At 32.6% G+C, this 25,408-nt stretch overlaps 1 protein-coding gene across 1 annotated transcript in view; it reads left to right on the plus strand.

Annotated features, from left to right (window-relative positions):
* The window catches only part of SYCP2 (synaptonemal complex protein 2), a 29,918-nt gene that overhangs the window by 1,659 nt on the left and 2,851 nt on the right, over window positions 1–25,408 (plus strand). Inside the window, exons 2-37 of the mRNA XM_069804129.1 lie at window positions 372–512; window positions 756–884; window positions 1,869–1,973; window positions 2,643–2,667; window positions 3,627–3,712; window positions 4,458–4,546; window positions 5,096–5,130; window positions 5,766–5,908; window positions 5,987–6,039; window positions 7,047–7,092; window positions 7,311–7,406; window positions 7,893–7,953; window positions 8,497–8,645; window positions 9,126–9,200; window positions 9,668–9,823; window positions 10,930–11,029; window positions 12,254–12,372; window positions 13,379–13,451; window positions 13,552–13,609; window positions 14,346–14,470; window positions 14,798–14,895; window positions 15,409–15,527; window positions 16,312–16,342; window positions 16,959–17,023; window positions 17,131–17,188; window positions 17,888–17,943; window positions 18,473–18,521; window positions 18,641–18,815; window positions 19,210–19,277; window positions 20,924–21,103; window positions 21,907–22,090; window positions 22,531–22,781; window positions 22,900–23,070; window positions 23,866–23,956; window positions 24,460–24,618; window positions 24,943–25,070. Of these exons, the coding sequence (XP_069660230.1) occupies window positions 372–512; window positions 756–884; window positions 1,869–1,973; window positions 2,643–2,667; window positions 3,627–3,712; window positions 4,458–4,546; window positions 5,096–5,130; window positions 5,766–5,908; window positions 5,987–6,039; window positions 7,047–7,092; window positions 7,311–7,406; window positions 7,893–7,953; window positions 8,497–8,645; window positions 9,126–9,200; window positions 9,668–9,823; window positions 10,930–11,029; window positions 12,254–12,372; window positions 13,379–13,451; window positions 13,552–13,609; window positions 14,346–14,470; window positions 14,798–14,895; window positions 15,409–15,527; window positions 16,312–16,342; window positions 16,959–17,023; window positions 17,131–17,188; window positions 17,888–17,943; window positions 18,473–18,521; window positions 18,641–18,815; window positions 19,210–19,277; window positions 20,924–21,103; window positions 21,907–22,090; window positions 22,531–22,781; window positions 22,900–23,070; window positions 23,866–23,956; window positions 24,460–24,618; window positions 24,943–25,070 (3,747 nt within the window). The remainder of the gene's footprint in view (window positions 1–371; window positions 513–755; window positions 885–1,868; window positions 1,974–2,642; window positions 2,668–3,626; window positions 3,713–4,457; window positions 4,547–5,095; window positions 5,131–5,765; window positions 5,909–5,986; window positions 6,040–7,046; window positions 7,093–7,310; window positions 7,407–7,892; window positions 7,954–8,496; window positions 8,646–9,125; window positions 9,201–9,667; window positions 9,824–10,929; window positions 11,030–12,253; window positions 12,373–13,378; window positions 13,452–13,551; window positions 13,610–14,345; window positions 14,471–14,797; window positions 14,896–15,408; window positions 15,528–16,311; window positions 16,343–16,958; window positions 17,024–17,130; window positions 17,189–17,887; window positions 17,944–18,472; window positions 18,522–18,640; window positions 18,816–19,209; window positions 19,278–20,923; window positions 21,104–21,906; window positions 22,091–22,530; window positions 22,782–22,899; window positions 23,071–23,865; window positions 23,957–24,459; window positions 24,619–24,942; window positions 25,071–25,408) is intronic.

The raw sequence follows: 25,408 nt of genomic DNA on the forward strand, positions 1-25,408 counted from the left end.
TAGTCCTCGAATACATTAATATCTTGTCACTAATCTATAACTTAGAAATGCGAAATATTAAATGTACTAAGGAAGGGGTATTAACACAATGAGCACTTATGTAAGCATTTGTTTCTAGTATGAGGAAAGAAAAATCAGTTAAGGAAAACAGGCAAATAATTAAAAGCTCAGTGAGTTAAGTATTTGCATGATTAATGTATTAGATACGGTGTTCTGTACTTTAGGTTTTACATTTAATGATTTTGTGATTCAGAATATTTGCTTAGAGTGCAACAGATGATTGCGTAAAACCTAAGTTAAATCTTGTTAAATCAGTATCGGTGTTAAGCATACAGTAATACAGTTACTCTGTTTTCTTTGATTGTTGACAGTTTGAAAAGTTAATTGATGAAGCTACAAGAAAAAAAGATTTCCAATTATTAGAACAATTTCTGGCAGCAGAAGACTGTGAAAACATCTCTCACAAATGCAGCCAACAGTTTGTCAACAAATTAGACAAGCTTCTGTGTCGGGTAATGTAATTGTAACATCAGAATCATCCTTACTGTCATTGTAATAGTCTGAAAAATACTTTTTTCATTTGGCTTGGTTTATACCAGCAGTTGATTTGAAAAACTGAAATAAAATTTAAGAATGACATCTCTACTTCAAGCTGCAATTAAAGTGGGTTTTGAGAACAAAAAGGCATCTGGTTAATTAAATACAGGTTCTTCTAGAACTGTACACTAAAGTTTATGTTATAATTTCAATTTCAGGAACTTGACAAACAAGAAGTCAAAAGCATTTCCACTTTACTAAATTCTATTCAGAAATGTGGGAAAAAAATCAGCATAGCAGGAGAAGATGGGCTCCCAGCAATGATAAAATACGGTCTTATTGGAAGGATAAGTAAAACCATAAAGCATATGTGAACTTCTAAAAAAAAATAATATATATATATATAAAAATTAATAAAGCATGCATAAGTAATGCTTCAGTGCTGAACAGCTTAGTATTCAATTTGGTCCCTGATTGTTTTTGAATTAAAAATTTCCCATAACTTTGCAACAAACATTATTCAGATTTAAATGTTCTTTGACAAGTAGCTCCTTATAAAGTGATACTGCTCCATCACAGTGAAGGTTTTGCAAATTATGCAAAATATAATTAATTAGATATGCTTACGGCAATTACAACAAGATGATACCTTTTATATGAGCTTGCTATACTGCTTTTGAGTTGGGAATTGGAGGTTCCTGGTGCAATTTAATAATTTTTGTGTTAATACTTGCAACATACCCATTCTTTCAACAGATTATAGTGCTATTTCAACACTATAGTGCTATTATTTTGTGTTATTGCAACCTGCATGTTAAATGCATTAATAATTTGTAACTCAACATAATAAACATACTGAAAAATAGACACCACTTCCTTATTGCTTTCACCAGAGATTTCACTGAAGAAAATTAATGGCAATGTCAGATGAGTGTTACTCAATTGCCTTCTCAACTGCTTTAATTAAAAAAAAAAAAAAAAAAAAAAGGTGGTGGTAACTTCATGCTTATATTCACACCTACTAACACACTTTTTCATTCAGCCATTATCCATTTTCAGCTCTTTTGTCTGTGATGGGAGATGTAAAAGTAGATCTCTAGTTTTTGTGTTGGAAAGTCAGCTACAGAAATTACTTACACTAGTTTGAAATCACCTACATTTGTTTAGTGTGAGTGAAAAGTTTCAGTCTGGGGCTAAAGTATGCTTAGCAGACTGGTAATGTTGTTGCTGTTTTAATTTTTATATAGTTTGTATAATTTTACTGAACTATAATACAAACTATTGTCCTTTTTCATGCTATTAAAATAGATTTACTTTTATTTTCCCTTTACATGGTTAATTGGTTTGAAAAGATAAAAGGAATTTTGATCCTCAGAGGAAATGAAAAGAATGAAATGCTTACAAGTCTGGCTGAAGATTTCTTCAACGTGTTGCTGGTAAAAATATATTGATAATAAAATACATTGTGTGTATTTGTCAATATAATTATTACTAGTTTAGCAATAAAAATGTGTTTAGAAAACTCAAGCTCAGTAACTCCTGTCTACGCTATGCACCAAAATTAGCGTTCTCAATACTGGTTATCAATAAAGACAATTTGTAACATAAAAGAAGAGCTTTTCACTTTCAAATGTGTTTCTATTTAATATCCTTCTGAAGTTAATGTTAGAATGATTTCTGAAACAGATTATGAGTCTTTCTGGATAAATAGTTTGCCTGTATTCATACTTGTTTTCTGTTCATGATTAGTGTCATGAAATAAAATTTAAAAAACAACAACGTAAGTGTTCAATGAACAAAAAAATTTCATCTTGCGCTAATTTTGAATACATAAATTATTGGTATGCTAATCCCGGGACCCCAGGTTTATAAGATCTGTGAGTTTTCTTTTGTCATTGGGGAAATAATTTCGATAAATTTAACTGAAATATAATTTTGGGAAACCACACTTGGTATTAGAAGTACTCTCTTACATTCTTCATTAAGGATGAAATAATTTTAAAATCTTAAATGCTTTTCGATTACTTGCTTTAGGTACATGTTACCTGATTTTTATGCTGTAATATTTACAGTATCAAAATTATGTGTTTTGTTTTTTATTGTAGGCTATATGTGATAGCAGACCTGAAGGTGAGCTTAAAAAAAGTGTACACTAGATATGATAGTTAAAGTGCTCTGAAAGAGACATTTTGAAGTTATCTGTGTTAAAATAACTCTTACTACTTGTGGAGCTACCTTGAGGCAAAGTAGTTCTGAGAAGAACACATATAATGAGGGTGGTACAAAGTTTCTTGATCTAATGTAAATATACCACCAGATCTATATGCTTCAGCTAATAAACCGTAACAGAAAAGAGCTTATCCTCAAGAGGGCTGTTCTGCGCACAAAGGACTACATTTCTCATTCATGTGAAAAAAGCTTGAATGTCAACTGTAACTTTGATTGTTTAATTTGAGGTTTCCCTACTGACAGATTTCCTTGTAACTTGCTGATGTCAGGAATAAAAAAGCAGGATAGTCTAGTCTCCTCAGAGATGGCAACTGAACTGAGTTTTTCCTAAAAAGAACATTGTTTCTAAGCTACTGTCATAGCTTAGCATAGCACAAGAGTCCTTCTTTATTGACCTTGTTATCATGAATATCATGCTGCTCTTACCTTTCAGTATAGCACTAGGTAGAAAGTCACTACAGACCATTATGCTGTCACAGTCAAAATGAAAGATTCATTTCCTTGTCCCTGGGAAGATAAATTCCAGGGTCTGAATTATATCTCAGAGAGCTAAGTTATAGAATTGATCTGATTAGATTTTTAAAATAATGATCTCAAGCCCAAGGGACTTATGCAGTGATGCACAGGAATAGAAACATCATAAAGAATCATATTTACTATAAATTGAAGTAGCTATTCTGTCTTGCATTTAACCATGAAGCTTAAGATGCTTATTTTTAAATATCAGTAATCCTGTATGGAAAGGAAGGCATACTATATTTTATTTCTAAATGAAAATTAATCTTTTTTCAAATGCTGGTGAGGGGGCACCCTAATACGCTCTTGATAACTCTTTAATTTAGTGTTTTCCTGTTCATTAGGTAAAATGCGAATACTAGAAAATTTTGTTCTGAGAACATGTACCCTCATCGCCGATGTAAGAATTAGTATTTATGTTCAGCAGGAGGTAAACATTCTTCTTTCTAAGCAACAATTTAACAGACTTTGTGGAGATAGTAGTTTAACTGTATAGATGCTAAAAAAAAAAAAAAAAGAAAAAGATAATACCGTAGTGCTGTAGTATCAGAAGAATGATACAAAATAGTGGTATTAAGCTTCTGCTGAGATAGCTGTATAAAAGCATAGGAAATAATATGCTCTATTACAACTGCTATAAATAGGATTAAGTTTGTTTGTTGTAAATTCTTTAGGTACTTGCAGGAAATTTGTATACCTTCTAGTATACTCCAAATTTCTCCTATTTATTTTAGTAGCCTCAAGCTGTCAGGTTTTTTTTTTTCCTCTCTAAAGAAAGGTAAAGTTACCAAAAAGTCTTCTGTAAAGGCTACATCCCCGAAGGAAAGGCTTTTTAATGCAAATTTAAGGTACATTTTAGCTCAGCAATCAACTGCAGACAGAACTCTAGCTTTGAAAGTTTTTTTTCTATATCTAAACCTGCAAATAAGAAACACAACCCTTTAACAACTGATGTTCACATTAAAGCTAATGTAATTCATTGAAATTGAGGTAGTTATATTACGGTAAATGCCTTTAAAGTTAAGATAGAACTCATTGTCTTTTCTTGTTTTGCAATTGTTTAAGCATGTTATTTTCTTCAGTGGTACAAAATACATTACAAGGGCCCAAAATAAGAACTTAAACCTTAACTTATTTTATATTTAATCTTATTCCCTTTTTTCCACTCTTCTTAGGTAGTAAGAAAACTTAATTTAATGCTTGACAACATACCTCGAGGTGCCAGGAAAAAGATATTTTCTACAAAGGAAATGTTGCTTGTCATGTAAATAATCTTCAGTATAATTTTTATATCGTTACATCATTTGCATAGCTGGGAAGGCGGTTTTTACTAAGACTGTTTATAACGCAGATTGGTCCCTCTTTAACTCACTTTTGCATTCTCTATTGTGTTGCCAGTGGCAGGTATTCTCATGGGTTATTCTCCATAACAAGCCTAAATTTACCTCTTTCCCGATTATGGGTTAGGCTTCTTCTTATCCCAGTTGTCTTAAAATAATTAAACTGGTATTTATAAGAACGTGTGTAAAGCACAGTGAATCATTCACCTGAAGGATAAGCTGTTCATGTTGGGAAATTTTTTTACAGCTTTTCAAAAAATAAATATAATTAAAATTATATATATCAGGTGATTCACTTCCCCAGTAGTACTTTCAGATGTATATCCTTAGCATAACAGACATAACCCTTTGAAGTCTAAGTTTAGCTGAATCAGGGTTTTGTCTCATACATTGAAAGCTTGTAATTAAAGAAACTTTTCTTCTATGCTTTGTGTTCCTGTCATATTTTGATGAAACATTACTTTGTTTGGCAGGAGTGACATGGGGAGGAGAATTTTGGATGCTGGAGGTGAGCATGGGACTTAATAAACAATTTAGTATTGAGCTTCTTAAAAATTACATGCAGACCAGTTAAAAATCCAGAGAAGACATTTAGAAGCTGTACAATGTTGCGATTACAGTCCTCTGAAAAAATACAAATGCTGCGTGAAAACAATCTGCAAATTGGAATGTTTCTGATGTATGCAGTGCATGGCTAACTCCTTGAAGTTTTCAGTCCTTCTCTAGAATATAAGTTTTAAAATAGCAAAAGCTCATAATGAAGTGTCTTTGAGGGTAGTGAATTGCTAGCCATATATAGTAGTACTGTAACTTCTCTCAGGGATCAGTTTGGCATCCAACAATTTCCCAGTTCAGACAGGTGAAAGCTGAAAAATTCTTATCTCTTGCTTATATACCTAGTGTTGCTCTGACATTCCTTGAAAGTTTGGTTGAAATTTCATTTTGAAACGTAAGTTGTTTAGTCATCCTTACTCCCTTAGTTCTTTATCTGTATGTCCTTTATGGGTTACATATTTGGATATAATGTGATACGTAATATGAAATGTTCAGCACTGCTTTTACCAATTTCCTATGTAATAATGTTTTTTTCATATTAGTAGTATCTTTAAAACTACTACTCCTGTAAAATATATTGTTCTGTAGATTATGACCTGCAAGTAGCCATTACGGAAGCTTTATGCAGAATGATATCAGAGAAACAAAGAGGACAACTGGCATGCCAGTGGTTTTCCATGGAGTTTGTGTCCAATGCATTTAAAGGAATTAAAGATTCTGAGTTTGAAACAGTAAGTCATATGAAAAATATTTCCAGGGACGTAAACTTTCATTTTACAATTCTTTAAGAAATTTCTGTGTTTTAATAGGATTGCAGAAAATTTCTTAACCAAGTGAATGGCATGCTTGGAGACAAAAGAAGGTAAAACTGAATTTTTTAAAGCTAATATATTGTCTTTTTTGGATTTTATGGCCATTCATTGGGAGTAACCTTTGTATCAAAAAAAACCCCTGGTTTTAGGAAACAAAGATAATACAAACAAATAAGACTAATTTTGCTGTGGTATAAAGTCAGGGAACCATGCAGAGTTAAGATATTTTTTAAATACTCAATTTCTTTACTATTTAATAATACCATCTTTTGGCACATTGTCACTGATACTGCCTTCTCTATCAAGATGTTAATTTTATGTAATTCCCATATTTGGAAAAAAGACAAATATAACGTATGTTTCAGATTATTAGATAACAGCTGGAAGAAACTTTGCTAAATAAAGAACATTCATTTGAAAAGATTCTTAAATAATGTAAAGCGTATGCTACACTTCCTTTAATAAATGTTTATAAGGAGCTAGTTTTCGTATTCTATTTAGCTCTGTTGCAAAATCCTGAGATGCTTGTTAATTCAATAAACATGTAATCTAACAATAGCTAGTAATCTGTTGGTATATATTCCTTTATTGATTTAGGATATTTACATTGAGATAATGATCAATGAGTATATCTGCTAGAGAAATAGGACATGAAAAGGAAGAGAAAATTGGAGATTTTTCTTATCTATATGATTACATACTCTGCATGTTACTTTTATATGTCATGACAGCAAAGAGATTGTCTGGTATGTCTTTATATCAGGTGTATATTCAGTTTGAATACCATTCTTAAAATACCAGCAGATAAGCTAGAAGTGTGAACGTAGTGACAAGAGGTCTGAGATCACTGCTTTAATTGTGAGGATATATAAAATTTCATGTTATCTCCTTTGGGAAAGAAGTGCAGGCAAGTGACTGCTCTTTTGATTGCTGTGATCTCTTAGTCTTTAAAGCACACAAGTTTTGTGCTGAAAACACAATCCAGTTGCTGTGTTCAGATATGCAAAATTTATTTACAGCATTTTAGGATACTTGACAAAATACTGTTTTCTTACAGGGTTTTTACATATCCATGTTTATCAGCAGCTCTTGATAAATATGAGGTAAGTTACAGACTTAATCATATATCTGCAGATATTCATTTGTGCAACTGAATAATTTCTTTGCCTTCTAAGAAAAAGGATCAAGTGATTTTTTTTTTTTCAGGAGTGTACAGATGTGCATGTATTTAAAGTTTGTCACACTGTAACATAAAGCCTGTTAGCTGGTATAAATCATTGCTCTCAGCTCTTACTCTTTTATCTTAATTTTTTTCTTTTAGCTACAGATACCATTGGATGAAAATCTTGAAGCATTTTGGGTAGATTTCAATGTTGGTAGCAGAAGTATATCTTTCTATGTGGCAGCAGATGATGCAGTAAGCTAATTTTTGTCTGTCATACTAGATTGTTCTGAGGCAGTAGATACACTTGAAAAAAATGTGTATCAAATTTGTTTCCCCACATCAACATGTGGAAGTCATGTGTGCAACTGTAGTGTGAAGGGGGAAAAAAAAATCTAGATTTGGTGTACATATTTAGATCAAATAATTTCAAAGTAATGACTTTCTAATACTGTTTGTGAACAGTTTAACATATGCACACGTGAATAAGAAGCCATGTACAAAATTGCAGTTATAATTTTTGTAGATAAGGCTCGACTGTTTAGATTAATGTCTCTACCAAAGCTCTTCTGAAACATTGTTCACTGTTGCCAATGAAGCATATGTTCATTGTCATTCCTTGTAACAGAGGATTTAAAAAGTGGAAGATTTGTCCTCACTGAATAACTTTCTGATAACTGCACTTCATTTAATTGTAATATAATGGTTTCTAGCTTTAAAAATATGTATTTTTCATATAAGGATCATCAGTGGGAAACTGTCATTATACCAGAAGAAGAGGTAGACCTGTACAGCCTTGAAGGTACTGGCACTCAAAAATGTGACCTTTTGTTACACAGTAACTTGGATTTTCAAATGGATTAATCCTAAAGTACTGACTCAATTCTCAGCAAAGCAAAATTCCCACTTAAAATATTATAGGTACTGTTTTTATCAGGGATAAAATTGCATTGCAGTCACATTTGCATTTTAGGCATGCGGGTGTGATTTTGTTAAAATAATGTCTTATAGTTATTTCAATGCAAAATAAGGCATAAGACAATGATGTTTAATAATGTTTCTTTTAAACTAGTTGGAGTAGTCTTGTAAGTATCTATAATTTCTCTGCAGCTAAAGTAAATAACCTTTAAAGAAAATTCTACAGGATAATATACAGAATAAGTACTTCTAAAAGATTGAATCTTGAATTGTTTCACTAATAAAATTTATTGTAGGTTAGAGTGAATTTAAAAAAAATATACATCTTAATAGCTGAACTAAAGAATACAAGTTTCATGTATTTACAAACGTTATACGAGATGTTAAATTGTAGTGAAGCTACTTTTCAAATGTTGTTTTTGTCCAGAAAAAGATTCAAAGAAATTACTAACAATAGATCTAAAAAGCCCAATGAATGTGGGTAATCAAGAAGGAGAGAAATTTTTTTTATATTTTGATTCTATCTTGGAAATCAAAGATGTAACCAGAAAGATTTATGGATTTAGTAAATGTAAGGTAAGATTTAAACACCTTTTCAAATAGTTTTTAATTGATTCAAATGTCTCATTGCCATATAAATGTTGTCATAGCTGTGATTATTGGTATCTATTTATACCAAGAGTTTCTAATTAACATCACCACTACAGAACAGCATTTCTCCCATAGTATGTTAAGCTTCGGAAGTCTTTCAGAAATTATTCATTAGCTAGCCCATTTTGCAGTACGCTTACCACTCTTACAAATTTACTCATTTAGTAAAAAAATTTTAGCAAGCCATAGCTTATTCCTTACTGCTTGTAACAAACTTGTTCACCCTGAACACTGACTGACTGAGAAACTTGTGAGGAATGGAACTGGAATGAGCTTGTAGAATCTGTTTTCCCCTATAACCTGATTTCAGACACTTGTGATCTCTGAATTAAGTATTTTCTTTGTTTCTTGTTTAAAAAAGTGAGCAAAGTGTATATTTTACATGGATGGTTACTCACTTTGTAGGGCTTTAGTAAGAAGCAGTCCGCATCAGTTGCCAAAACGACTGTACATGTCGTCTTTGATGAAAGTGGATCACAGGTATTTTACTTCAGTATGCTGTGCTGGTTGTTTTCTTGTTTTTTTTATATTTAGTCTGATTATTAGCTATTTTATGATCATTCACCATAAAAACAAGGACTTTTAAAATGCCAATAAGTAAAGATAACTGTAAAACTAGTTAAGTGATTTCTGGTAAGTATGTATTGTATATTTGGGGAGATAATAATATTAATATCCAAATCATAGAATACTTCAGACAAATATACATGGGGGAAGTTCTTTTATGTGAATTGTGATTTAGTAACCCATCCTTGTTAGCGAAAATAATAGTTAGGTTGGATGCTTTTCAAACTATAAAGTATATAAGCTCTGAACTTTATCAAAATCTACATTGAGGAATGTGTTACTTAGGGTAAAGAAGTTGCTCTCTGCGTGTTTTATAAATATAAAACATAATAAAATACAAATATTGTATAAAAGTTTAAAAAATCCAAAATGTTATATAGGTTCTGGTACCAGAAAGTCAGTTATCACCATGTTTGGAAGAAAAATCTGAAGAAGAGGAGAAACTCAGTACCTGCAAAACCCAGCAACTTCCTGGAACTTTGAGGACTCGGAATAAAAATAACCATCAAGAAAAATGTAGAAGTGGTTCCTCCAAGGTAAGTAGGATTATCAAAACAGAAAAGAGTACATAAATAATACAAGTCAATTTAAATATTTATCATATTTTGTAATATAAAAACCCTATTATTTTACAGTTGGAATATAATTAATATAGGGTTTGATTGTTTTTCTTACAACTTGACCCTAAGCTATATAAATCCCTTTGCAAAAAAATTTCTCATTATTATGTATTTTGAAACTATAACAATGTGAGAAAAATAAAAAACAATTGTTAACCTTCTTTAGACCATTATACTCTGAGAATTCTCTGTAAAAAGAAGTGTTTTCAAGACATGCCATGCTGAGATCTCTTACAATGTATGAAAATCTCATATAGCCTCTGGAGACTTACTAATGATCAGTAATAGCTGTAATTAGAGACAAGTCCTATAGGCTTGGCATTCACAAAGGCTGATGATTACAAAAAAGCACATGGTTGTCAAGACGAATCCTATATCGTGGTTAATCAAATCAATTTCATGGGACTGCTCCTATGCATAGCTGATTCTCTGGTTTAAACTGAGATTGAGCCTGGTGTTTCTTTTGCCCCACAATCACTCTAAAGTTATAAACGTTATGGTTATGCTAGGACTAACTACAGTTATGCTAGGGATGGTGGAAAAGATGAAGCAGTGTTACCGTGTCTTAACTGCGCAATAGACGTGCAGTGCATGTGTTGCTAGGGGTGGTCTAGTAAACCTGTTCCTGAGGTTCTGCTGGTTTACAGCTTATGTGATAGCTTTGCAGGAACTCCTGCGAATCATCTTGGTTACTTTGATTGTTAACAAGGGACAGGATTTGTCCATACTTTATTGAATTAATTTAGAAAACAACAATCGCTGATCTCAGTTTAAAAACATTAGGTTTTAAGTATTATATAAATCAAGTATTTTGGTGAACTTTCTCTAAAAAGGGAACTGCATAAAAATCACATTACTTTGATGTGTGCAGCAACAGCAACTGATATTCCAATAATAGAAAGTGTCAAAAGACTCATGGAAATAGATGTTTAGTTTGGTTTTTTGTTTGTTTTTTTTTCTAAAATCTTGTGTTGCCATCCTTAAATCTGTGTATTACGGTCAAGTTTTTTCCATTCCTCAAGATACCTACATCTTGTAAAAGGAAAGTATCTGAAGCATCTGTGCTTATTCCTGGAACTACAAGATTTTCCACAAGGAGTCCACTGGTATTTGTTAGCACATGTAAGTTTACAAGTACTTTCAGGGTAAAAATATGCTATAAATTGTCTTTGAAATACAAGCATGAACTGTGATCCTTTGCAGAACTGGAAATGAAAAGTAGACCTTATGGAATCTCCCTAGCAAGTGCTTTAAACTTGAAATTTTTAAGCTAGGCCACTTGCTACTGGTCCATAGACATGATGCAGGATAGTAGCTGCACATGCATTCCGAGCAGCTGAAAGCCACCTATCGTTTTTACTGCTGCTGTCAGTCAGCTGTTTGTGCTGGAGCAAGCTGACAAGTCAGCTATCAATTAGAAGACCTAAAACATGGGTGTTTTTTCATCTCTCTCCTCATATGCTCTTGGTTTAAAGAAGTCTCAGCAGTTAGTGCTTTTATAGCAGTTGTGGTGGAAAATAGCATTCTCCAATGTGTACACGTCACTTGCATTTTACTCTTCTCTAGAAACTGCATGTGTTTCTTCAAGGGGCAGTTGATTATATGGCTAGTGAGCAAGGTGGGATCCGGTGCAAGGTTGAGTCACAGGTCCAGTGCTACTGATCCTTACGTCAGAAGTGCTTCTTACAGAGGAAAGGATAAGGAAGAGACTTTATCAGGAAGAGGAGTCATCACTTTCCTACTAATAGTCTTACTGTAACAGATATTTAATATGTTTTACAAGGGAGAGATTTGTAAGACAAAGACCAGTAGAGGCTGGAGGTGCAACTAGTGGCAGAACAGCATGACTAACAAACTTAATTTTCTTGCTTTAACTGTCTCAAGTGCATCAGTATCCTTAGTTATATATATCCATATATCACATACAAATTAAGAGTAACAGAGGCTAGAAAAGATGGCATTTTCAGATTAGGATGGAAGAAGACAGAGAACTTCTGTAACTTTTTTATTTGGAACTCAAGCACACAGTCTATTCCAGCAAAAATATATTACAGTAAAATCTTTAAATAGGTGACTAATTTTCTACCAGAGCCAGGCTGTAAAAAGCATTGCTTGCCTCCAGACATCCAGTGTCTATGGGCTCATTAACCTCCATGTAACATAACTGAAATCAATGGAATTATAAAAGGTGCATGATGAGTTTATATAAATACTAGCCAACTTTTTTTAAAGTTTATGGAATAGATGTCATCATGGGCAGAACTCTTCATATTGATGTCACAGACAGCGTAGTAATTATAACAGAAGAAATGGTAGAATTCTAACATGTCTCTGGTTTGTTTTCAGCCACTCCTTGTAAAGGACGATTTAAATTACCTTTGGAAATGATGAGCTCTGCTGAAAGGTCTAACAATAATGCAATAAATGAGACCAGAAAAAAGAATTTCTATCAAGAACCTACTGGAGTATGCATGTCATCTGTAGCTAAGTCTTTTACTTAGAATAACATTAATTTATATTCTAATTTCTTCCTAATTCATATTTTAAAGAGCTAGAATTTTGTAGTCAGCACCTCACTTCTAGAAAATAGTGTGTGTTACTTTATTGCATAATGTTTTCTTGTCCTCTGCGTTTCAGGTTTATTATGTCTGAAGTCAGACTGAATTCTCACAAATTAGCTAAAATTTGTATTCACTCATCAATTCTGACCCCAGAGTTAACTTGCTTTTACTAGAACCACAATTCTTCCTTTGTATGTAATATGAGAACGGTGTATATACAGAGTCTCAAATTAATTACGCAGTGTTGAAATACTCTTAAAAACATATAATAAGTTCAGCTGTAATTATGAAATGTTAATGTCTTCAGGTTATAGCATTTATTGCATTGGTTTTAGTGCATTTTTGATTAGGCATTCACTAAAATCAAACAAAACTACATAGGTGTCACTGAACTGCAGTTTGAGTATATGTATTTTTGCTTCTGTTCCAGCTGAACAAAGACTTCAAAGTAACATTTTTATTTTATTTCTGGTTCTAGGTGTCTTTCTGGGTCAGATTCAGGTCAAATCCTGGACTATGGGATTCTGAAGCATTTTTTTATGTAGCCATGCTTTAGAAAAAGGCTTTAACATATAGAATGTGTAGTTAAGAATATTTCAAGTATTACTTTCTGGGAGAATTTTACTTCTTTTGCTTTCTCCCCCCCCCCCCCAATTGTCAGTGTTACTTACTGTGCTTTTTAGAGTAGGCAAAGATGTACACTGGACAATGAATTTTGTGAAACAGAACAGAAGATGAGGAAGTCAGATATTAGAAATGAGATAAAACTACCTGAAAAGGTAACTGGAATCAGCACTTCCATGAAATGAAAAAATAATTTCATATTTTATTAGGGAAAGTACAAGGTTATGAGGTTATACTGTTTATAGTCTTACACTAGTATTTCCTTTTGGATGTTATCCCACTATAGAGAATGTATGCTGAAGAAGTTTTAGAAAGGATACAAGAGGCAGAAAATGAAGGCACACAAAAGCAAATGTTAGGCAAGTAATTTTACAAGTGTTGATAGTCCTTTTAAAATTATTTTAATTTTATCCATTTCTTTTGTAATAGTAATTGATACCAAATTAATCTCTCATTTAGATGAAGCATTAGATATTGTTCCTGATTCTCAGCCAGTAGGGAGAAGCCACAAACCTTTGTAAGTATTGGGAAAGGATACCAAGTCACTGTTGTTGTCACTCACTTTGAAGGGAGTATTTTCAAGTATTGCCAGAATTGAAATTCTGTTGCATAGTTTTGGAAAATGCCAGAATTTAATTGTCTTGTCTTCCCCGAGAGTTGCATTAAGAACTGTTGGCTATGTAAGTCAGGTCACTTTTATTATGTCGTCTTATTCTTTTATTCTGAAATTCATGGCACCAAACCAGCAGTCTTATATGTATTTGCTAAGACTACTTCATGAACAATAGTATTCTGTTGTCTTAAAGACTTCAAATTGGTGAATCTGTTTATGAAAATAGTACTCATGAACAAGTTCAGAGTAGGAGTTTAAGTTAGCTTTAGTAGTAACAGGGAGAGTAATTCTTTCAGATGACATCAGAAGGTAAAATACAGATGACATATGGGTTTACATAAGTGAACTGTGCCATAAAAAGTAGATTTGACACACCACAGAGTTATCTAGGTTCAAGGTTTAATGGTGGCCATAGGATATTGTTGCCTTTTCGAAGTTGACTTAAAAATGTTGTTTCTGAAGCTTTGCCATTTTATAATGTGTTGGTTAATTGAACAATGGTAGCAGGCTTAGGTACCAATGTAAAAGGCATTGATACCTACAAGATATTATTATTTTCCTATTTTGTGGTGCATGTTTATTATAATTAAGGCTCACTTTCTGCAATTCACTGGTAATGAGATGGTATTATTTTTGTTAGGCTGTCTGGTCTTTTGGAGAGTTCTTTTGATAAAACCAAAACATGGAAAAAAAGAGCATGTTCTGTTCCTGAGAAGAATATAACAACTGGTGACAAACAAAAGCTAAATCCAACGTCCTATCCAGGTTATGTTCACACTTTGTTAACTGTTAGTGTTAAAAAAGTTTAAGATGAATTTTTAACCTACAGTTGTGCTTTTTTTTCCTGTATTAGTTTCTGTTGTTAGTGAAAGAGCTGTGAAACAAAAAGCATTTACTGAATTTTTTGAAGTATATCTCCAGATAAACAAATTAGAAAAGAGAAGAAAATTAAATTGATACCATGAGGGAAGAGAACTGCAAAATACTTAGTGGACAGTCAGAGTGTTAATGATTTGGAACAGAAACTGTTAAGTACAGAAGGGAAAAATATTTAAACTACTACTGAAACATCATTTAAAACATTTATTTCAGCTAAAGCGTCAAAAACATCTTTGCATTCTGATTTTACAAAAGAGGAACCTGATGTTCTCTTTAGAAAAGAGACTGCAAATCCAAAACAACCAAAGATGGTGAGAGTTTCTTACCTTCATTTCTTTGACTTGCAATTAAGAGAACTGTCAAATTTTCAGTGTCTCAAAATTTGTGTTTTACTTTCATTTAGGCACAAACTTATTTTTAATTGACTTTTCATTAAGACCCAAGTGAATTAACTAATGTCAGCTTCACTGTTTACTCTGTGTGACCTGTTTAAGATTAGTTTACTCTGTATTTCTTTTTAAAAGTCATCTTTTTAAAAAAGTCCCTAAATAAGCACCAACTTGTGCTTTCCATGCACTTCTTCATTTACTTTTGAATGTTATAGTACACAAAACCACAACACTTAAAATATCTGCTAAACTGATGTTTTATTGCTCACTGTTTGAGCAATGCAAGGGAGAATGGTTTTCAAAGGAATGTGATTTAGTACATCTAGAAGACATCTAATGAAGTTTAGGTGATTGTTGGGAACCTGTAGTTCTGTTTGCAGCTTTGTCTTTCTGTTGAACAGGTTCAAAGTTGAGTCTTAAACTCTATTTTTATAGAAAACAAAGCCTAAAGAAATGACAGATGCAACAAAATCCCTAATTAGTAAAATCAGTGACAGATACAAAGTAAAGACTGATGAAAAAGGCAAAGCAAGAGACTCCTTGGGTTTTAACAGGTATGATGTGAACAATTTACTTTTGTGCTTATTCTTTTTGTGCATGTGGCTTTGTCTGTGATCTACTCTGTCTACAATTATTTCATACACTGCTTTAATCTGAATCATTTGTTCACTTCTGATAAACCCTATTGTACTGAGGAGTAGGAGACTAGTAGTTGAATGGTTCTAGTAGTTGAAATAACTACAAAGGCTGTTAGAAACTCCATTCAGTGGTCTTTCACTCATTCACTCACAACATGTTTTGTGGAGAGAAATTAACTGGGACAGTTCATGGGCACTGCACCATCCTATCGTCATAGTTTGGGGGTCAAACTTGGATTCAGTTATCAATTTTCTGATCATCTAAAGTTCCTAGTTCTCTCTTCCTGAAAGAGTTGACTGTTAGACAGTTTAAATTTAACAAATTCTTAAATAAGAAAATTAGTCTCACCTTTCTGGAACTGATGCTTGGAGATACACTTTACATGTAATTACATGCTCTCCATGTTTGATTGTAACTGGGTGACAAAGGACTGGAATAGTTAGGCTACATCACCTTCTAAACCTTTTGGAGAGGGATTTGGAAAACATGCAGAACCTGCAGTATACCTAGCTGTGTCATGTGGAATGAATTTTTCTAGAGTGCAAAAATGAAAGGGCCTGATCTCTTTTAATCCACTTGGTTTTGTATTTAAATGCCTGAATAAATTTGTTGTGTTTGAGAAGGCCTTTATTTATATAAGCAGTATTCTAATGCATATATTCTAATTAGCATTTAACAAAATGTATCCTTATGTTTTAGGCCGCATTTAAATAAATCCTGTGTCTCTAAGGTAACATATTATTGCTTTTATTGGAAATTTTTTCAGAACAGATATATATACATATATGGTGGTAGCGAGTAGATGTAAAGCCAAAGTTCAGAAATATCGCTGAATGTTAAATATCTGTAGACATTAATATTAATTATGCATTGACTATATATACTTAAAACACTTTTTATATATTTACTTATGTGGAATAATATTTTTACAGGCAACTATCTGCCAGTGAAACCCAAATTAATTTCTGTTTACATATTATATAATTGAATCTGTTCCTTTTGAATGTGGCAATGCTAAATATTTAGAATAAAAATATTATAGTAAATGAGATTATAGAATCCTTAAATGGGATATAGCCAGGACACAGGAATTAGTCTTAATGTTTGGGGGAAAAAAAATTCTGAGGTTTTGTTGATATCCTTTAAGGATAAATTCTAAAAGATTTGGTTTCTGCTAGCTCTTGTCCCCTTTTGCCATATTGTACTGTTGCTAATCAAGTGGAAGTCTGAGCAGCTGCTAGGTTTTTTCATATGTTCATGATGAAGAACTTGCTTTTTGTGATGACATTATGTATAAATGCATAGTCCAAATTTGACATATGAGTTAACTTTTTATTTATGTGTAGGAAGAAGTTCAGGATAGAAACCTGAAAACCACTACTTTTCTTAATACATCTGCTGGTCATATTATGTAAGTAGTTAAAACACTTTCAAACAAAATTTCTAATTGCCCATACCTAACTCTGTGAAATGTTCATTAATTCAGTCACAAAATTGATCTCTTTCTCTGTTTGACAGGGATGATGTCTACAACTTTAACATCAGTGGGTTTGATGAGCCTACAATAAAGCTTGGAGTAAGAATATAACTGAAATTGATATGTTATGAATAGAATATAAAGGAGCTCAGTCAAGTTAAATTATGTCTCCTGAAAGTATAGTTAACATCTAAAAATTCAAATGACATCACTGAACTAAGTGGGGAAAAAAAGTTTGCCATGTAAATACCTCCATCACTTTCAAATGTATAATGATACACACTATCCTAAGGTTCTGGCCACTTAAAGCTATTACGATGTTTTCCTGAATTAAGAATAAACCAGTTTGTTAGGAGTATCATTATTGTTAAATTATCCTATTATCCTGAAAGTGTTATTGCCATCCTTCCAGTCCCCATTGTAAAGACATCTTTGCCCAGCTGTTTGAGTAAAAAGAAGATCTGGCTAAGATAAGAGCAAAAGACAACAAAAGAGAGTTTTGCTTCTTATGGCTCAGAGGAGCCTGCTGAATTAGTGAAGGTAGTCAAGTATGTGGATGGAAAGTAATGTATTAGTTTGAGATACTGAAAGCTTCAGTCGGTTCCAGTTGGTTTTAACTATCAGCTCTGTTCTTAAATAATTTCTAAGATAGAAATTAATCATTGTAAGTTAATTGCTGAGTATAAAAACTGAGCAGAAGAGCCTTTAGCTGTTACTGTCTGGTGGCCTGTTTAACTTTGTTCAAATTGTATAACAAATTAAAACCTTCATTTGTTTCTTATTTATTTACATTTTTAGATCCAAGAACTGCATGTTACTGAACTGAGTGTTCATACAGATCCAAACAAAAAAGGGTAGGGATGTTACATTGTGTCCTAGTCTGCTGATTATCAAGAATAGTACTGTCTGCATTCTCCGGCATTCCATTATGAAAATCCAGGGAATGTATGCACGACAATAATATCTTGACTGTGTTGTTTTTTCAAGCAATAAACATAGCTGCAGTGGTCTCCTAGGCTGTTTGATTATTTTCCTTTGGGAAGCTTACAGAAAAGGAAAGAATGTGTTTCATGAAGAAAACAGCTTTAGTTCTCTTCATGGAATGCTATGGGGATATAAATTCCTCAATAGAGGGGGATAGTTCTTTGTTAATGATCAGCCTGCAAAGGGACATATTGTTACTCTGTGTTCTTATTGATTGTTAGCAAATAAGCACGTCCACTAGAGTTTAAGGTAAACGGGTGTATCAAAAATGGATGTGAAAACAAAAGTAGGTACATTTGTTCGAATCCTTAATCCACATATCGCATGAACAGTAGGAAGATTTAGAACAGGTATTTTTAAATGTATCATTTAAAGGTGTTTTTTTCTTTTCTAATTAAGGAACACAGTTGACAGTAAAACTAGCACTGAAGTGAAAGGAAGAAAAAAAGTAAGGCTCAGATTTTTGTGGATCAGTGTATCTTGTCTTCCTACCTTTAAATACCAATTATGTAACTGAAGGGTATTAAAAGTAAATCAGTAACTTAAGGAATTTTTTGGTTTTTGTAGACTAGAAACAATCAGAACAAGAAGCATCTCTTTAGTGACACAGACACAGAATACAGAGGTGATGACAGCAAGACAGACATTAGTTGGCTACAGGAATCGAATAGGAAATCTAAAGCCCTGTTAATTGATTACAGTAAAAATAAAAAAATAGGGAAACCAATAAGCACAAACAAAAGTAAGAAACATTTTTCATATTCCTTAAGAATGCTACAATAAGTTTGTCCATAGATATTAACTGCACAGCATGTAATGTTCTGTGTTGGAGATACAATATGTTTTTGTTGTCTTATTTCCAAGCATAAGGAATTTTCAGATTAGTTCTAATCATTTATAAAGGTTAATTTCCAAAAAGTCTGTATTTTAATGTGTAAAAGTATTGGAGGATGGGACAGACAGAGGTTGTTGTCAACCAAAAAACCTTTGGCTTTTTAAAATGATGTGCTGAAAGCAGTTTACTGAAGCAGTAAGTTGGCGGGCATAAAAGTGATTGTATGATTTTACAGCTAAAACTCTAAACGTAAAACATTTGAATATTTTGCTGATTTTTATAACTTTGTGTATTATAACAGCAGATAAATTCTCTGAACCTGCTTGCCAAGTGGATAAACCTAAAGGCAAAAATGCAAATAAGAAAAAGGTAAATGTAAATTTGCAACTAGACTTGTAATACATATTCAAAATATCTTAACTCACTACAGAAACTATTTTTAAATATTTTTTTATAAATACGTGCCATTTCTCCATGCTTATTTCAAGAACATTTGTTAAATATGGTTTGTTCTTTTCAGGTACTATATTCTTTTTACGTAGTATTTAGCTAGTATTTCAGTCATAATACTAGCTATGAGTTAGAGTGATTATTATACATTGATGCTTTTGTTAGTTTTATTACTTAAAATAATTGATTATGTCTATTTACTACTTAATAGCCATCTACTCCATTGAATATGCCATTAGCTTTTCAACAAGTTTTCATGTGTCTAATGTGCTTAATTTAATTTTAATACCTTTGAGGTTATAATTTCTTTAAATGAATATATATAACATAGTGAAACTGCAAAACAAAAAATGTTATAGATGTTCAGAAAGAATAATAATTGCAAAATATTGTAAATGTATTAACGTTGGGAGTATAATACATAATAAGTGATTATGAACATGTTAATGGCAGATGCTTGTAGATGTTTGTAAGCCACAGTTTAAAAAACAAACTGCCAAAAAATCCCCAAACCTTCCCCTGTCCCCTCCAGACTACTCTTTGGTCTCTTAGACTGTACCATAATTATTCAAATCTATTTAATGTTAGTAGCTTAAAGCTACATGCGTGCATTCAATGTAAATCATGCATATGAAAATATGATCACCACATGTAGGTATTGATGGTGATATCTAGCCCATGTAAATCCAAACTGAAGAGGGCTTCAATTGCCCAATTTTGAATCTGTCTACTTACTAAAATGTGTCCTTTTTTAGTAGTGAAATTCCCTAGATCTACCCAAGCAAGTTCAAAGTGCCTGCTTTGAGGAGGTAGGGTTCCACTACTGCATAGACTTAGATGGAGAGCATCTGAAGCCCAAGAAGTCACTAATAGACTTGACCCTGGAGATGACAAAGCTAGGAAAGCATGCATTTTGCATAGATCACTTTTCAAGACAGTAGGAGACAAGAATGCTAATCTCTCCTAGTCTGAGGGTCATTGCACTTGAATGTTACATCCCTTCTAATGTCAGGTCCCTGGGGTACTTTCAGTGAGAACATGCTTTGCTCTATTTCTGAACGTTGACTGCTGTGTAGAGAAAGTGGCAGTAGTTATGATGCAGAAGGAGGACAAATAGAAAGGAAGGTAGATTCTAGTCTAGTGGTTAAGGTAACCAGTTCAGAGGTGATGATCAAGGATGCTGGTTCCTGCTCACTATGCAGGCTTCTGGTTTTGTTCCATTTCAGACCACTTACAGTCTAATTTAAATGTGCACATATTTCAGAGAGCAAGCTTTGGAAACCCACTTCACCTTTGCTGTAGTTCAAAAATGGTATTTATTTTGCCTCTTTACTTTTTTGACTCTTACATTCCTGATTGCACTGTGCCCTATCTACAGTGAAAATTATCTTCCCAAAATGCTTAGTAGACTGATGGTTGGACTCTCTGAGCTTTGGTAAAGTTAAACTCTTTTAGTTGTTTTGAAATAATGGATTTCAAGTAATTAAACCAAGTTGCTTGCCATTTAATGTATTTATTTATTAATCAGTCTGATATATACTGAAGATGTTTTTATTCTTCCAAAGATAAACAAATGTAAAAAACAGAGTTCAAGAACTGATGAAATGATAGAACAAACCACCAGGCAAAAACTACCTCGAAGGGCAGCATTAGCAAAAAATTACAGAGAGCCTTCCAGTTCAGAGTCGGAGAGTGAAAGGAAATCTTCAGCATGCAACTCTAAGGAGGAGAAATCAAAAATACAGGTATACAGTTGCATTTTATTCTTAAAAATCCACTTCTGCCATATTTTTCAAAATAAACTCTTGTCTGCTTTGTACTTAATACTCCTGAATTTTAAGTGCCCAACATAAGCAAGTTGAAATTAATTTTATTTATTATTTATAGTAGTGCCCTTTTTTAATATGAGTATTTAGCTGCTAAGAAAATCAGTCCCAAATAATCTTCTCGGTCATAATAGTATTTCAGTTTCTATTTATGAAAATTATTCTGCTGCAAAGAACTACTGTGTCCTTTATTTTAAAAACTTAATGATATTTTGAAAATGTCTGTTAGATGGGAGGTTTTAGTGAGCCAAATTTTGTTCTTTTAGGTAATGTGATTTTGAGAATGCTATGCCTATTTTGTGTACACTACAAAATGGTGACTTGATAGAGGGTATGTCAATACATTTGCTGAATATCCAAATAGGATTTTTAGTAAATTAAGCAATCACATTGGGTGCTAAAATGTTTTCATTCTTTCAGCATAACATTTCAATGTATATGGATAGGTCTGTAAACTTCATTGATTAAATCCTGAAGCATCGGTAATTGCCTCCAATAGTTAAGTTCATAAGAACAGACGTTTGGGTGCTGAATTAAATTCAATGCTTATTGATAATAGAACACCTGATATCCTTATGAATTTAAGTACTTCCAATGGTGTTCCTTTTTGGATCTTCTGCTTGTTCAACGGTACATATAGATAATATGCTCTTTACCTGTATATATATATACACTTCTCTATATTTACAAATTATGTTTATATAAACTTTGTATTTTAATAGAAACGTATGAATGGGGAAAACAAGGATGATAATCAGCAAAAGGAACTCCAGAATATTTTATCTATGGAGCCACAGAGAGTAGCTAACTGTGCACTTAAAGCATTTATTGAATCAAAGAATTCTGCAGAACAGGAAGTTGAAATATCTTCATCCGAGAGTCCTGCATCTCTTGAGACAATGAGATGTAGGTATTTTGACTTTTAACTTATAGCAATACTGTATCAAAAGTCAGAGGTTAAATGAGGATTATCACAGTAGTACAGTTTTACATTTATTTTATGCTTTTAAAATAAGAGATATCCCCTAATTCAGTGTGTACCACATAATTTAAGGAAGTGTATTAATACATTGCTAACAGTTTTATAGGCTGGTGCAGTTATTTGACATCAGCATGATACAGAAGTGAAATACATAAGTGTTAGAATGAATCTGGTAACCGCTAAAATAGTGTGGAGAGTGCAAAAAGTGCAAGTGTGGCAAGTCATATGCCAACACTTAAAGTAAAATTCCATACATCTGAGACTTGCAAATACCTAGAGTTGGAAGACTTCATCAATATGGGGCTTTAACTTACCTTTTTTAACTTTCATTCCTCATGCTGACAGTTAAGTAACTGTTTTCTAGGTGCTGAAAGAATATCAGAAGGAGATGTTACTCAAGAGCATACTTACAGTGAAAGGTCACCTGGGCTTCAGGAGTCAACACCAGAAAAAAGGGAAATGTTAAACTTTGAGAAAGGAATCTCTCCCAATAATTTCTCTCCACAAAAAAAGAATATTGAAAGTATATGTCTAAATCAGTCCCCTGAGATGACTGTTAAAAAGTTAACATTTGGAAGTAAAAGTTTCTCACCAGTTTTAACTGAAGCATCTTTGGTAAGAATATTAAAGTTACTCTACAGTTATTTTAACTGAAATCGTTCCGTTCAGCTGCCAACTGTTTTATGCTTTTGTACATCTCCTTTCAATAATGATTTTTTTTGTTAATGTGTAGCTCAGCTTAAAGACATACAAAACTGTCAGTGGAAAACATGCAAAGGGATCTGTATCTGAAACACGTGATAATAATGAAGATTCAAGTTTCAGACATTACTTTTCAGACACAATTTCTATTAATGGGAAACTACAAGATATCACTAAATCTATCACCAAAAGTAACGAAGAGGTATGTTCCTAAATCCTTTTGCTCTTCAGAAGAGAGCTGCAGCTTTGGATCTATTTTATCTACTTTACAGATGGTGAGGTTTAAGGGAAATGCATCTTTCTTAATGTTAAACAGTAGATATAATGTGTACTTGTGACCTGCTTGGAAAATCCTACTAGTTAATTTTTAAATATTTGAGAGAAATTAGTAAATTGTTTATCATATGGGTACAATGAAAGAACTGTATCCCAGATCAGTTATAATTAATACCTTAAAAAATAACAGGGAGTAAATATTTTCTTCCTGACTTTCAGTAAAAAATAAATGATTGTTTACAAATTAAAGAATTGCAACATCTGCATGGAAAAATTCTTGAGGTGAAAAAGTGCTCTTATAGTTTTAGCATTAATGTACTACTCAATATAACAACTATTGTAACATTGGCAAATAAATAAAAAGTGCTGTATACCTTCAAACCACTTCTCGTAAGTACTTTTTCTAGTGGAAAAAAGCACTAGTGACTCCTTTAAGAAAAAATTTTGTTTGTGTCCTATTGCAAGAAACAGTTAGACCTTATTGGTCATTTGACTTATTGCTATCAATAATTATTAATTTGAAGAATTTGTTTATTCTTTCATTTAGTAAGACCTAGTAGTAATTCATGCAGTGATTTTTTTTAATTATTTTTTTTTTCCCTAACTGTAGTTGTGTTCACGTCCCTAGTTAAATGAAAAGCAACATAATTGTGGATTTCAGATGAAGACTTCTAAAAGTGCTTTAATTTGGAAGCTAATAAATCAGTGACTTTTCTTTTAGGATTGTGTACCACCATCTCCAACGTCTGTTTCCAGTGGAAGTAAAGTACAGTCTTGGAGTGAGGAACCTAATGGCCCCACACATGAGTCAGGTATAAACATTTAATGTAAAGCAAAAGACTTTCATTGTGTCTCTGTAAAGGTTAAGAAAAATGTTTATTTGGCATAAAAATATGGCCCAAGTTTTTAAATCTTGTTTTCTTTTATATATTTTCAGTATTATTCCATTTTTACTGTTTTTCTCATTTTTCTCTGCTGTTCTAATTACCCCCTAAAACAAACAAACAAAAACCAATAACAGAAAAACAACAAAAAATGGGCTTCAAAATGCAGTTACTGTAAAGAGTTAGTTCCACTCTTAAGAAAGAGCAGCATTCCCACTGACACTGGAAAAAAGTGGGGATGACAGTATTATCGGGGAAAAGAGGGCTTACGATGAATCTCTTTAATGACTGAGTCTTGCATGGGTCAGAGTTCTGTGTTCTGTTGAAATCCTGTTGTTCATTTACATCAAGTTCTCATACTCTTCTTTATCCTCCCATGTCATTATTCTAAATAATCCTAAAATTAACCATTGCTTTCATGTTAATTAAAGGGCCAAATACACAGACATTTCTCAAACGAAGGTACCACAGTGATACAGAAAGCAATTCTGATGAAGTAGAAACAAGCAAAGAGGAGGGAAAAAAAGGAAACAGAACAAAGTTACAGCCTAGAAAATTATTTAAAACAGATGATGCTGTTACTTACAGAGGTTAGTTATAGAGTGAAAGTTGACTATAGCTGTGTGAAAGTTTGAAATAACATAACGAATTAAAGTTTTAACAAGAAAATATAATATAGACTAAAAAGCATTTTACATGTTTAAAAAAAGAAATAAAAAGAAATGCTAAATCTTTAGAGACTATATCCATTTAAAAAGTCAGGTAATTTATATGAAAATAGAACCTGGTCTCAGCCATCTAATAGGTGAAATTAATCTATATATAACAAAAGCTGTTCTAGGCCCTGTTCCAACTCCAAATGGGATATTTTTTCATACTGAATTGTGACATTATCTTTTTCTACGTCTCTTCAGTGTCTGAAAGCGTATCTACTGTATCTGTAAATGATCTGTCTGGTTTCGATGGGGAAATCTGGGATCCTGGTTGTTCAACTATCAGTATGTGTCAGAATCTCCAAAAAGAATTTACTAAGAAAATTGAGGCAAGACATTTCATATACAATATTAGTTGTCTGTGTGGGTACATGTGCATAAGAATGATAGCTTGTCTTACACCACAGAATTTGCTTAAAAGGACATGAAAATAGCTATGTGCATAGAACTTCAAGAAATGACGGAATTCAAGTTTCCTTTTATGCCTTTTTCAATTCCTTTATGTACTTAACTCTCCAATGATTTTCTTTCCCAGGTCTGTTTTATTTTTTATCCTGTCAGTTTTTTCAAAACAAGCTTATGTATCTAAAGAGTGTACAGCATTTTGATTTTTTCAAATTATCAAACCCATGAGTGAAATTTATTTGCAAAAAGGAAAACTTGAGCC

This window comes from Haliaeetus albicilla, chromosome 2 (genome assembly GCF_947461875.1).
Source record: "Haliaeetus albicilla chromosome 2, bHalAlb1.1, whole genome shotgun sequence".
NCBI lineage: Eukaryota > Metazoa > Chordata > Aves > Accipitriformes > Accipitridae > Haliaeetus > Haliaeetus albicilla.